A 15270-nucleotide genomic window follows, 5' to 3' on the forward strand; every position below is an offset into this window, starting at 1 on the left:
GCTGCCGGATTTGTTCATTCCATATGAAATTCATACTCCCATGTGGAAGATATTTTGGGAACTAAGAACTGATTTTTGGGTAAAATAAGAGCTTGGTGAACTGAAATTTCAACATTTTAAGGGGTCTAATGAATTAAAATTTTGCCAAATTAAAATAGGCTGTGGAGCTTAAAAATTCCAAATTTTGTGCTAAAGAGCTACGAGTTTGAGGCTCAAAGAACTGGAGCATGATCCAATTGTGGGTCTTGAGGAACTGCTGGAGAGTTTGACAAAGGGACCCTTGACTGCCGCACATACCTGTACCACCATTACATGTAAGTTCCCCCTCCCCCAATAAATCCTTGATGTAAATAGCACAGAAATCTTCTATTGAAGGATATACAGCTTTATATCTCAATGGAGTCTGTAGTCATTATTTATTACATAAATAGGTGAGTGGAATGAAATATTTCTTGCTATAATATATAAACAAACATTGCTGTTCATGTGTTCAGTATCAGTACAGTAGACTGTTTATAATGATGAGAAATAAATGTTGTTAGACATGTGCTACAGTGTTGATAAAACTAGTTCAAGGTATCGTGTGTGGTCATCAGGATGGCAGGAAATAAAGTCACATTCTATCAGGAAGAGAATAACAGGAAATTTGTCGGGGAATGTTTGTATTTGTATGGAAATTGTGTTCATTTAAACCTCATGAAATTAACAGATGTTTGAAAACTGACTTAAATATATTTTTGTTTGTTTTTCTCTTTCATTCTATCAATATTAGGCTGCAGATGGATTCCTTTATGTAGCATCATGCGAAACTGGTCGCATCATTTATGTTTCAGATTCTCTTACACCAGTCCTGAACCAACCGCAGCTGAATGGGTAGGGGGATCCCTATTTGATCTGGTGCACCCAGATGACTTGGATAAAGTCAGAGAGCAGTTGTCAACATCAGAATCACCCAACAGTGGACGCATTCTAGATCTGAAAAGTAAGCGATATGCTTTGCATTGCATTGTGTTGCATTGCAATACATTCAAGGGAGAAAGAAAGTAAAGGTTTTTCTACGTTTCGGAAAAAAGTGAATCCTGTTTCAGACCCAGGACTCACTTTAGTCTAATTAAACAGGGCTCACTGTTTTAGTAACAGTCAGTATTTAAGCCAAAATGGTCTAATAACCAATAGCATAGTTCAATAGCCTACATTCTACCAGTAATGGCTCAAATTCTGATCTCAAATTGTCGGAAAACCCCCATTTTGGTTCACCATTTCCTATTTCCTGGGTATCTTAATATGTATAGACTGTATGGTGATGGGCGTGCTATGGTTTAGGACAAAAAGTGTAGTCGGTTGTTGTGATTTTTATTCTCAATGGCTACAGTAGGCAAGAAATGGGCCTGAAACAAGGCCCATAGCCTGTTATTTTTCACCCTTGAGTACATTTCATTTTATTGAACTGCTTATGCCATAATAAGTTATTTGCTATTTTCAAAGTAACTATGATTTGAACTGTAATCACCTAAAGAACTCACAAGTTGTAAGTTCCTCCTTATTGACTTTTTATAATTTACTCAAAAACTTTTTTACAAATTAAAAACCATAAAAAAGTAATTGGAACTTGTTTTGTTTGACACAATTGGTCCAATAATAATATACAATGTCAAGGCTCATTCAGTTTTGAAAGTTGCACTTTGGTGGTCCATTCCACTCTCAAACAATGCAGTAGAACTGACCTAATGTAGATTGCATTCTGCATGCTTTGTGAGAGTTTAATGGACCAAAGGGCAACTTTCAAACTGCATCTTTTCTCATATAATAGGCCATCGTGACTGAATGCAACAATGTGTGACATTGTAAGTTAGACCAAGGGTCAATTTCACAAAATTTTTAACCCTTTGTAACTCAATTAACTGATTGAACAAATTCATCAGGATCGGTGGAGTAAACTCAGTAACTAAAGTTCCTTGTATCTGATCCAATTATATATTTACTTGTTGAAACGTTCACAAGTAAGTGTATAATTGGATCAGATACAAGGAACTTTAGTTACTGAACTCGATTAACTGTTCATAAAGTTATGAATACCCAATATTAGACATAACTTTATGAAGGGTCCCTGTAGTAAATGCATATTTCTTACGAAGGGTACTGCTCGTAAGGATGTTGAGACTTTCAAAGCTTTGTAATGTTTAGTGAAATGGACCCCAGGTGTGTAAATCAAAATAGGCAACCAATAAATTTGTTTGATTTTGTAAGAAACTTTTTAAGTTATTCTAAAAAGTCTTAAAGGGGAACTGAGAAATTCTGGACGCTCTAGTTAAATCCCTCAGTGAAGCTCTGAATAAAATACCTGTTATGTATGTAACTATAGCAGAACTTTGGTCATGTGACTTGAAATTCTAATTCTTATCATTCCATTTGTATTTTTTCGTTTCAGCTGGGACTGTAAAGAAAGAAGGTCACCAATGTAAGTATTATGATCTAGATATGATTGACTTTATAGGTTGGCAAATTGAGCTCACTTGAAATATTCAGATAAACTTGAACCACAGAATTAGAGACAGAGAACCGGGACTCGACCACCATCTTGATACAGGCATGGAGCAAATATTGGGGGTATTCGGTATTTGAGAGATGCACAGTGATGCGACCTGCATGCGATACCAAGACGCTAATGATGAGATGCAGATTTGTTTTCGTTCGTTTCCGCGCACCGTCGGCAAAGACCCGAATACCCCCAATTTTCTCTCCATAGCTGGCGGCGAGATTGTACGTGGCGGTATAGGGAGTCCCAGTTCTCCTTCTCTAATTCTGTGACTTGAACTCATTTACAAACAAAATATGGTAATATTACCTCAATACATTAACAGTGATGTCATACACTGTGCACAAGTTCCCCCTAATACTTTTTAAAATAAGTGGATAAATATTTTACGAAATGAAAAATGTAAAAAGATATGTACAGCCCTATTTGTTTTACCCCTGTGGACCCCTGTGGCGTCACACATCATTGCGTTTAGACACAATGGTTAATTATGTAAGAAAAGAGGCCATTTTAAAAGTGGCACCTGAGCCCATAGCAGTCAGGTTTTCTTTAACAAACACATGAATAGGCATGGTCTGCTGTATTGTTTGAGAGTTGACTCCTATGGACTCAGATGCAACTTTTAACACAGCTTAAAACAATCTCTTTTTTACATAATGAACTATTGTGACTGAATGCAATGATGTGTGATGCTATAAACATGCGCATATTTTTTTTGGGGGGGGGGCTTTGGGGGCGCGAGCCCCCCTGGGTAAAAGTAGGGGGCGGCCAAAATGAAGGGTCGGCGGAAGAAGAAGGGGCAGCAAAAATATGGGCTGCAAAAAACGAAGGGGCGGCAAAAAGAATTAGTAAATAAAAAAGGGCGGAAAAATTTGAAAAAGCATAAAAAATTGTGAAAAAATGGTACTATTAGGGCGCTAGCACCTGAAACCCTTCATGAAACTAATAAAAATATTCAAGTTAACTCCTCACAAGGAAACAGCATTTTTGACTAATCTTCAGGTCTCTATACTTCATTTGAAATCATGTTAGATGAAGATGTATTGACTGTGAGGCCATGGTGTAATGTTATTTTGAATTGTTGTTTACAGCATCCATGAGGTTCTGTATGGGCTCACGGCGTGGTTTTATATGCCGTATGAAGTATGGAAACGCTCAATTAGACCCGATGACTATGGGTCGTTACTGTCACATGCGAAATAGAAATAGCTTGGGAAGCTCTAAAGATGGTGATCAGTATGCTGTAGTACACTGCACAGGATACATCAAGAACTGGCCCCCATCATCAGGTAAAGTACAGAGCCCCTTTACCCTTGTATATGTAAAGCATTTAGTGCTGTAATAAAGTATACCGGTACCAATGCCTATATGTGACACGATCTGATCCAATCGCACAAATGTTTGCAATAATGAAATTGAGATATAAATTATAAAATAAAACAATTAAAGCGTAAGAAAAATGGACATATTAAAAGTTCATAACTTTTCATCATTCGTCTCAGATATCAGTAAACTTAGGTATTGAGTAAGTTAGTGAGAGTAATCAATATGTTTTTTTGATTGTTTTATTGGAAGTGTGATAAAGCAAAGAAATCAATGCACAAAGTTATACACATGGTGACCATTACTGTCTCGTTCCCACTATAATCTGAGACTGAATCAAAAAAACTAGTTTACATCTGACGTTACTGTCAATCAAACTCCCTACTACCCTTGATTGGCTAGTAGTACGTAAAAGAAAAGTTGATTCATTTGGTGCCTTCATTAGAGAAAAGAAATCACAGGAAATGGTGACAAATTATGGTACAAGGGAAAAACCAACTTTTTAGGCATTGTTGACATGGTGCTTTTAGAAAAGAAAGTTTTCTGTTCATAAGACCTAACTTTGAGACGGTTTGTATGTTTAAAGGTGCAAAATTAACCATAAGGCACGCTGTTCTACTGCTGCGTTAAGACAACAATCATCACATTGACTCGTAAACAAAGTGTGTCTAAGTTTGATTGACAGGTGACGTCAGATGCAATCTCTGGATCTGATTATATTATATAATATTTAACCATTGTGTTTATCCATGTTGTATTATAGGTGTGATAGAGCAACAAGAAGCTGATTCTGATGGTCATAGTGGAGGTAACCATTACTGTCTGGTTGCTATAGGACGTTTACAAGTCACCAGCTCACCTAATTGTGGTGATCTGAATGGCAGTAGCACAGCCAATGAGTTCATCTCAAGACACAATGTAGATGGAAAATTCACATTTGTAGATCAGAGGTATGCTAATTCTAAAGGACTTAAAAATGGAATGAAAAATAGGATAGGGTAGACTATGATATAGACCCTCTGCATTATACATGTTGATTTTGTGTGTCTTTTTTATGTATTTCCTTGTTGTTGTGTGTATGCATAATGCATGGTCTTCATGCCGAGAAAAAAAAGCCTTCATACTAAAAATTCACTTTTGTATGTGTTTTTTACGAAGAACTTCATTTTGGTAGAAAGATCTGTAAAAAATCTCTATATAGCCAATTCTTTAAGAAACCCTACACTGATGAAGTACATTATGAAACCTGAAAGTAATTAAACTTTAATACTACTTGTTTATTTTGCTTACCGGGAGCGCTTTCGAGGAACTTCCTCATCATCAGCCAATGTTGTTAGCTCTTCTTGGAAACGGCTAGAGACCAGCTTGATCAGGTGACATCACATTCCATGACGTCACCAATTAGTTCCAATCCTATGTCTCGGTTCAGTGAAGGTCCTTGTTTCTTGATCTGGATGGCTTCCAGGGCCCTCCTGGGAAAGTCTTTTGTTTCTTTCTCCAGTACTTTACATTGTCATTGTCCCAGTCTATTTGGTATGTGTTCTTACTCGTTTTTACATGTTCTTGTACGACTGATTTGGGGCCAGCGGCTTTGTACTTTTCATCGAATGTGATGTCACCTGATTAGGTTGGTCTCTAGTCTTTTTCAAGAAAAACAAGCTAACAACATTGGCTGATGATGAGGAAGTTCCTTGAAAGTGCAGTGCTCCCAGTAAGCAAAGTAAATAAGCAGTACAGTGTTGAAGTTTGATTTAAATTACTTTCATTTTATTACGTATGAATCTGCAATTCTATATTATGAAACCTGTTTGATGTGAAAGAAAAGCTGATATGGCTCATTGTACATGCCAAAAAACAAGAGAAATAACCATTGAAAATTTGTTTATTTATTTATTTATTTCTTATTTAACCTGGGGTGACCAATCAATGCACTGGCACTGTTCTCCCTTGGTGCCCAGGTGACTTTTGAATACCATTTGACTTTTGAATACCAAGTGAATGAGCAACCCTGGCATAAATTATATATCACTTTAAAGCTTATGATCCAGAGATAATAAATCTGGATATAACTTTGCAACTTTCCCCTCATTTTGTGAGAATGTATCAAGAGTTCAATATTTTGGAAATTGTTTACTATATTTCTCGCATTTCACAATACGATGGGCCGCCAGCGGTTGCTTTTGGCAGTCAAATTTTCGACTCCAGAGTCGACATCGCCGTTATAGCTGCTATTGAATTTTCACGCGAGTGTGATAATAAATATGTTGAAAACAGCTCCACGAAGGATTCCCTGTGATCAATAGATAGAAAATGGAACTTCTATTATAGTTGTTGTTGTTGTTGTTGTGTGCATTCGCATGTAACATCATTATAATGACATTTAAAGCCACAATGATGCATGTTCCTGTATTGTATTCGTATTACGGGGGCTTTGGATGTCGACTCATTTTCCCATGATGCACTGCGTATTTTGGCCTCGACCCAGCGATCGCTGGAGGCGCATCGTATTGTGAAACGCGAGAATTGGAGTCCAGGTAAAACTTGAATTAACACATCCAATCAGTCACACTTTTTCCCTTCCTTTTCACACAGAATAACAGCTGTTCTTGGTTACCAACCACAAGAGTTACTGGGTAAATCTAGCTTTGATTTTTATCACCCAGAAGATCAAGGCCATCTCAAAGATAGTTTTGAACAAGGTATGTGTAAAATTATCCTTAAGTACTAGTGAAGTATATTAAATTATTTCCTCTTGATATGATTTCTTACTTAAGCCTGGAGATCTTGATTAACTAATGTTCTGATAAGATCCCTTTGATTGTCTCAGTTCTTGATCCAAGATCCGGCAATGTCCAAGATCCTGTCTACCTAAGGGAAACCCCTGGTCTACCACAGTCTCAGTCCAAATCCTATCCTAGCTGTTATGCTAGTGTTTTCCAAATGGTCTTCTATGTTGACCGTAAGCTCCTCTCTCGGAAATCACTTGAGCAAGTTATCTGCTTCACTTGACAGATAACGCACTATGTTAGTCCAGCAAAATACCACAGTTCGTTGATGGAGATATTTCTGTCTGTCGCTTCGCTGAGTCAACAAAACAATATGATACCATATTCCTGGTAAACACAGATTTTGAGTGCATTCATGTCTAAATCATTTACTGTGGACTCAATCTGCAAAGCTATCATCTTACTGGTTTGTTTACATTTTTCATTGCAGCTGTGAAACTGAAGGGTCAGGTGTTGTCCTTGATGTATCGCTTCCAAGCTAAGAATCGTGAGTGGTGTTGGTTGAGAACAAGTTGCTTCAGCTTCCAGAATCCATACACAGATGAAGTGGAGTACATTGTGTGCACAAATACCGCTGTCAAGTAAGTATTCTATAAGACGAAGGTACTACGGAGCCCGACAATACAGAGCTGTGTCAAGGAACTGAATATTACCTTTACCAGCACCCACAACCGTGTTTGAACAGATTTAGTGTTTTATGTGGGTCACATACGGAGGTCAAATGTCATTTGAGTTTATGTTTGTTTACTACTCATATAGTTTGACATTTAAAAGCTGTTATAATAGCTTTCCTAATTTAAATCGCCCCTTGGTGGAGGCATCTCAATCACGTTTCTAGTTTTCGGTAAAAACAGAAAATGGCTCCCTGAAAAAAAGAAGTATTTTGACCCCTGATTGGGACATATGTGTTATGTGGCTTGCTAATGTCGGACTAATCAAATTATATTTTGTTTCCTGACAGTGCTCCAGGAGAAACTGTACCAGATAGACCAGCAGAGAAACCCAGCACTGAAACTAAATCATCAGAGTCCCTGGTTCGATTCCAGTCCGACACCGTAGGAGTCTATGGCTCTGTGATGGGTAATGATAAATCTGGACGTGCTATGCAAGGAGCAGCTGGATATAGCGGTGCAGCATACAGTCAGGTGAGAGCGCCACAACCGTACCGAGCTGATGAAAGTGTGCAGGCTGGTAAAGCTGTAGGTGGTTTGGATGATCCTACCAAGAGCTATAGCGGTCAAACACAGGCATCATGGACACCAGCTCAATACTCACAAGTAGAGGTAGAGTTTTGTGCGTGTGTGTGTGCTTTTATTTATGAGATGTGTATTGCAAGGTTGCTACATGCCTTACCTTTACAATTTGGGATACTTTCAAATGTTCTGAGTGGAGGCACTTCAGAAAAAAAACAGCCTTGCTATAAATTTAGCTACAAAAAATTTTCGTGATTTTAAAAAATCCCCCACCCTAATTTTTGGGATAAATGGTTGGATCAAATCCGAAATTGTTTCTGCCCATTTAGCAAAATGTTGACCATGTAAATGTTTAGAGAATCATAGTAAAAATGAACACCATGAAAGTTAGAAGTGCAGCTTTTTATTCCTCTTCCCCTTTTCCATTTTGCTGCAGAAAAGAAAGAATCGCTTGTTTAATGACCACTTCATTGATTAGTTACTACATAGCTTTTGTGGTCCCTGGCTATAGCTATGTTCATGGGTTGGTTCAGGATTATATGTCTTCTGGACATTTTCTACATGACTTCCTCTTGCCCTTGGCTTGATAGAGCCTTCACTATACTATATGTGTGGTCAGATGTGTAGCAATGTTTGCATTTTGTTGGTTTTGTTTTAGTTGAGAGCTACCTAGGGTAAATATCATTTGATGTATTTGAATGCAAGTAGGAATATTCCAGAAATGTGTATAGTGCGGTATAGTGTATAACACATTACATTGCTAAAATGTGTGTGTTGGCTGTTGAATCCAGCTTACCAAATGTGCATGCTCCAAAATAAACTTAGTACACTGGTAAAAAATGTTAGTGCCTTTCAAATTTAACTGGTAAAAATGTAGCTAACACTGATGAAAATCAGTCATTTTCTTGGTCAGGCTTATGTCACACAAAGGGCGAGATGGACGAGTGGTTAAGGCGTTGCGCTGCGGGCCGGGAGATACGATCGACGAGGGCTCGAACCTTGGGCTTGCCTTACGTGAAAATTATAGGCCCATGTTTTTAGTTTTGAGATCACCGCGGACCTATAATTTTAACCATGCCCCGAATATAAAGCAGTCAATATTTGTTTTATATACTGAATGGATGACCGTTGCGATTGCGCATGTGTAGACTAACACCGGTCCATAGTTTGTTTCCATGACCAGTCCATAGTTCATTTTGAGGGCATAGCTAATTCAATGACCGCACTTTTGACCAATCAGGTGACAGGAATATATATATGAGGTATATAAATACTGTATATTGTTGATATTTTCAGGGCACTAGCCAGAGGTCAGGTCAATCTGGTACATACACACCTCAGGGCACTAGTAATAGCACATCATCACCAGCACCTACATATACTCAGTTACAGAGTACAACAACAAGAGGATCTGCTCCGGCCGCTGCCGCTGCTGCACCTGCTGGATATGCAGCTTACCAAGATAAACAACATGTACAAGGTAAGCCAAGGGATCATTAATACATAATTAGAATCTCTATATGTGATATGATCAAGCAAAATGAATAGGATGACGGGAATTATGATTTTGAGATTAGCCAATAGTATTCAACTTCCTTTGTATTGTATTGTTCTGAGGCACACTAAAATTACCTTATCTCTGGAACCATAAGTCTAATTATGATGGGGTTTTCAGCAAAATAAAAGCTATGAAAATGGCTCATGCAATGAAATTGAAATTGAATTTTGAATTTGATCAACATCAGACTTATTTAGTGTGATCACATCACATAAATACCCACAAAAGACCCTACTGGACTCATCGAGTGTGGGCAGTGTCAATAGCATAAATGGCTTCTTTTATAAGAGTCATTCTTATAAAACAAAAGCACTGGTTTATATTCTCTCACATTACTCACAGCTGTAACACCCACAGTAACACATGAATTACATTACATTTATGTTGATTTGAACAGTCTTTGCAATTCATACCTATATTTTAGCCATTAAAAATTAACAATGTTTATCTGTGACTGCATGTCTGGATGGAGACCATAGTTATTCCCCATGTAAACAGATGACACTGACCAAGGTCAGGCTGACCTATTGCTGGTTGAGGTCATCCTAAGGAAAAGACCATACGGCATCATGAGATATGTGTCCATGTGTGTTTTGTACGTCAACAATTATGTAAGGCATTTGGTTAAAATTTGGTCTCATGAACAGTTCAAGTCATATTGCAACCTAACTTGGGTCATATAGCTGCACTATGGGAACCCTCATCTATTGGTGGTGGTTTTTTGACATATTACTCATGAAATATCAAATAATTGCAATTATATTTTGATAAGTTGTTGCCTTAGAGGTTTGGGAACATGTTTTTATTCATTTGTTTGCAATACTCTTTTCTGTAGGGCCGATGCACAGTTCAAAACAGAAAGTTACTGATATTAATCTTAAGAAAGAAAATAGTGCTACATTCTGACTGTTATATGTCTATTATTTTATCAGCTGGTACTCCTTCCCAGATGGCCTACAGCAACCGGACCGATGCATCAGCCAATATGGCAGCTGCAGCTGCTGCTGCAAGAAGAGATCCTGCAATGTGGCAACAATGGCAGCAAACAACAGCTGGCAACCCACAAGCACAAGAAGCAGCCAATCAGCAGCAAGCCCATCCTCAACAGCAGGAAGAATTCCCTGACATATATCGTATGCTGGAAGGACAGCAGAATACAGGATATAATGTTAACCAGCCTGTTGAAGACTCATTTCAAGATATCCCAATGTTTCCACCATTTTCAGAATAAAGCAAATTAATGTCACAGACTTCTCAATTTAAAAGGAAAGAAAAACAATATACACAGATATACAAATACGATATCAAAGTGGCACGGATGAATTTTCTTTTCATACACTTTTAAGGCCTGCTTAAGCCTATTTGTATTGAGTTGGTAGTATTGTATTACATCCTCACATATTAAAGTCATTCATTCAATTCGGATATATCACCTTCATGGTATCGGCTGCTATTAGGTATTTTTGTGAACTTCAAGAATTTGATGTTCTACTCTATACATATTTTTAACTTAGATCTCTACATATGCTTGCCTGGATTTGCTTTCTATGAACTGAACAATTTGTTTTTAAAAATATTGTACCTATGATGCCACTGTCAGTAAGGTAAATATTTGTATCACATATTCTTGTAACATCTTTGTAAATTATTCTTCCATAAGGTTTGATTTCAAAGCTCAATGGAATATTGCATTTGAACACCCAAAGATTTTGGAATTCCAACCCAATTCAACTGTTTTAGCCATTCCAGGTCAAACAATTTTATCAAAAAACAGTTGAAAAGGTGAGAAAGATTTTGGAATACCAAAAAAATTTCTCAAATTTCTGCCAAAATGTGTAAAATCCAACTAGATTTCAACATTTTTGAAACATGTTTCAGATGGATTTTAACATTAAAATGCACAAAATTGTCCACCTGGATTATCCGCAAAGCTCATGTTGAATTGCGATAGCAGAGGTATCTTCCACAAGGGTTTGGATATCAGATGGAATAGCCAAGTGTAAGGAGTTGACTTGTAAACCATTGAGAATTCACATGGATTTGAGCAGTGATTAGATATGATATTCTCACCATGAAATTGTCTCTCTGTAGAAAATCCTTTACATGCAGTAAACTAACATTAATTATCATCATCATTCTTCGGCTGCAGAGCATGTGACCACAAGATATTTCCATGCACAGTGATCTTTGGCAATTGCAGCTATCTGTTCTGCTTGAATCATGCCTTCATCGCACCCTAGCACATGTTGGATTAAATATGAGGTGCGTGTGCATCCAGGTCTCCTTTTGCCATGAGGTGGTATGTTGAGAGTATACCTTCTACAATCCCGGTCATTATTGTTCGAACACTTTAACACGGGTACTTCAAATATGCCCCCCATTCCCCCCGATCAATGTTGTTAGTTGTTTTATTGGTCATGCACCCCTAGAAACATCCAACATTGATTGGTGGGGCAGGGGGAGGGTTGTAGTAGTAGGAAATGGTTCAGACTTCACACCAAAGAAAGCGAAATTTTAATATGTCAAGTAGAACAGAAATACGGTTTCAAACAGTCCTACTTTGACACAAGTGTTCGAACTATTTATATCCGGGATTGTAGCAGGCTCTTCCTCAGGCAGACAAAGGATGTGCCCTTAGAATTCAGCTGACTATTCCTTACACATGTGGTATTCTTCAGTAGAACTAATATCCAATGAATTTGTAAATAAACATTTTGTAGATTTCATTACATAAACTACTTGATATTATCCATGGTATGTAGTCTTTGTAATGTGATTGATAAGGAGTGCCATAATATATAGGATACAATTAAGATATCATTTTTTCACCAAAGCATATTATTACATAGTTATTTTACAAAATTAATATTGCTTTACAAGTTTGCTATGCCCAAAAGTAGCTGAATAGCACAATAAGGCTACACAGAAAGGATGTGTACCAGGGCTTGCTTTGTATGTTTGCCCCATTGGCAATTAAGATTTGCAAGCCTGAGGATCCAAAAGTGGACTAATTTTCTCTCCATGGAAGATATACACTCCTCAAAGAAATAAAGGATCAGACTTATTTATTGTAATTTTTCAAAAATAATCTAAGTAACATTATCAATGAGATGAATGCCATTTCATTCAGTAATATTCAGGCAACAGAACACTTGCACTACTGAGTACTGAAGTCCTGTGGCATTGAAACACTTTTGTCAGCACCAGGCACGCAGGAACACCCACCCAGTTGGTGTGATGTTTTTACCCTGCTGACTCAACAATTCTGTCGGTCCGTGCCACATCACTTCCGGTTGATGATGTGACTCACGGTCGAGTGAAAACAAGTCTCTGATTCGATTTTTGTTGATGATTTTTGTCATTGGTGTTATGTAAATTTCGATCGCAAATAGTCAGTGGAATCAAACAACCGTTTCTAAGTCTTCAGAGTGGAAGAAACTTACTTGATTTACCGCTTATATACTGACAAACTTAAAATTAAATTCCATGGTTGAGTGTCGTTTTTTCCGAAATTGAATGTCACTCCAACAACATCGCTACGTAGCCTCCTTCACAGCCGGTTTCTGTTGTTCATAACAAACCGTGAGCCACATGCAGTTTGGGCCCGAGACTAGAGATAGCCCGGATGTTGGACCGACAGAATAGAGAGAAAGAGGATTACTTACTTATGCTTTTGGCACTTTATATCCTGATCCTTTCATTTTTTTTTAGTAGTGTATATACAGAGTATAATGTTCTTCTTTTAATTCATAAATGTTTTTATATACATAATGTGATCAATTGTAAATATTTATACACATGTGATTGTGTATGTAACAAGGTAATATGTCAGATATAGCGTATAGACCGTCTCTCTACTCTCTATGTAATATGTAGAAAGTTATAATGTTTCTGTTGATGTTGTGAGTTTGTACCGAGTGTAAGTTTCCATTTGTCTAGGTGACAAGTCATCTAGGTAACTCGCATCTCTTTTAGTTTTTTAAGCTTGAATTTACTTTTTAATGATTTGTCTCACCAAAACCTAATGCAACAGTTCAGATTTAAAGGCCTATTTAATGATTTGTCTTACCACAACCCAACGCAACAACAATTCAGATTAAAGGTCTATTTAATGATTTATTCATGAAATTCACATATTTGCATTTTTAAAACAAGCATAGATGTTAGCATGAAAGATGTGCTACTGAAGTGGCCAAATGGCAAATATGAAAGCAATATGATAAAGACAAAATCTGACATCAAAAAAAGATAGAATAACAGTATGTTTGTACTGTTATTACTTCCAACTATTTTTAATCGTGCGACTGCGAGCAAGGCTACCAAATTTGGCATGGTCTGCTGCTAGCAGTAGAGGGTAGCAATTGACACTCTCAGAGCGGGGTATTATCGCAATAGATATTGTGATGCAGTTAGATAAAATATTGTGTACACAAAATCACTGAATAGACCTTGAAGCATTTTTGAGGTCACTGCATATTTTAGGTTGAAAGTAAGCAACTTAGTTATTTATTTTATTGAGTTACCTAGATGGGTTGTGAAATGCTGCCGAATGCTTATGTGTGTAGTTGTCATTTGTTGTTTATGATGGAGTTTTAGCCAGACGTTTTAGATATTAGAAATATAATAACTTTTACATATTACCAGCAGAAAAATAAACAATCATGCCTTGAAATACCTTCATAGCACAAAGTGATTGCACAATAAAGTGGCCATATATTCATTGCTAGCAGGTCTATTTTGGTTACATGTGTGGACTGGTGTCACTATATTTACCAGGGAGTTTAAGTAGGCTGTGCAACCAGAGTGGCCAGGGGCATGAGCTTGTGTTTTGCTTAAACACCTGAGAACTACTGCCCACCTTACAGCATAATGAGTCTTTGTGATTGGATAATTCTGATATATTCAACTGACCAATTAAAATACAGCTTATTTAAGCTCAGTTCTCTTCAGCCCTACCACCATTCTAATTAAGTTTAATTGAGTCATAATAGTGATCTTGTAACTAATCAGCAAGTAGCACTCACGGGATTGATCTTTTCTCTTGCCCCTTGGTTGTGAACCAGTTGCTGCAGTTTCCCTGCTAACATTTCAACTATGATGCTTTTTATGGATTATATATTTTTCAATTTGAATCAAGTTGTATATTCTTGAATAATTGTCTGATTTTACTCAGAAGCAAAGTGTGAGTCAATCGATTGAGGTGGGGATTGATGGCACCATGTTTAATTGAAGGGTATCAGCCATTTTTCAATAATTTTCAGTGGGATTTTCAAAATTTTCACCATTTTAGAGAATTAAATCTTGTTACATTATAAAATGAGGGGCTCAAAAGTGATGGGTATGAATTAGGTTAAATAACTTTGCATCAGTTAAGCTGTGGGTATTGTGAATGCTATTGGGTATTATGAAAAATGTAAACATTTTGCTTTGGTCCAGCTAATTTAAGAATAATTTCACAATACCCCCAAACAACTGATGTACTGTTATTAACCTCTCTTAATTATAATTATATTATTTTATTGTGTTTGTCAAGTACTGCTTGTAAACTGCAATAAATGGATGCAAATATGATTTGCAAATATTATTATCTTGTATTATTATGTGTGTTTGAATTCATTCCAGAAAAATACAGCACTAAATTCTTGGAATATCCTATTTTGCTGAATGAAACACAGCTAAATCTTAATCATTTAGTTAGTTCTAACTGGCAATGAAAGTCAAATTATAATGTTTGGTAAATAAGGGCAGAAAACATTTGTTTTAAGGTGTTTTATGTTTGCAGTAACAATGGAGCTTTTGTAATGACCACAGCGCAGAAATGACAAAATAAGTATAAAGGATCTAAGTAGAAGCAGTTACATGGGTTTTTATCAG

At 37.0% G+C, this 15270-nt stretch overlaps 1 protein-coding gene across 1 annotated transcript in view; it reads left to right on the forward strand.

Moving 5' to 3' along the window:
* Positions 1 to 14980, forward strand: part of LOC140158355 (aryl hydrocarbon receptor nuclear translocator homolog) — a 30181-nt gene extending 15201 nt beyond the window's left edge. The window contains 10 exon segments of the mRNA XM_072181447.1: positions 773 to 863; positions 866 to 982; positions 2429 to 2458; positions 3628 to 3825; positions 4623 to 4809; positions 6452 to 6558; positions 7076 to 7226; positions 7607 to 7928; positions 9135 to 9318; positions 10329 to 14980. Coding sequence (XP_072037548.1) covers positions 773 to 863; positions 866 to 982; positions 2429 to 2458; positions 3628 to 3825; positions 4623 to 4809; positions 6452 to 6558; positions 7076 to 7226; positions 7607 to 7928; positions 9135 to 9318; positions 10329 to 10627 — 1686 coding nt within the window. The 3' untranslated portion in view covers positions 10628 to 14980.
* The last annotated feature ends 290 nt before the right edge of the window (positions 14981 to 15270 follow it).

This window comes from Amphiura filiformis, chromosome 8, assembly GCF_039555335.1.
Source record: "Amphiura filiformis chromosome 8, Afil_fr2py, whole genome shotgun sequence".
In the NCBI taxonomy this organism is placed as follows: Eukaryota; Metazoa; Echinodermata; class Ophiuroidea; order Amphilepidida; family Amphiuridae; genus Amphiura; species Amphiura filiformis.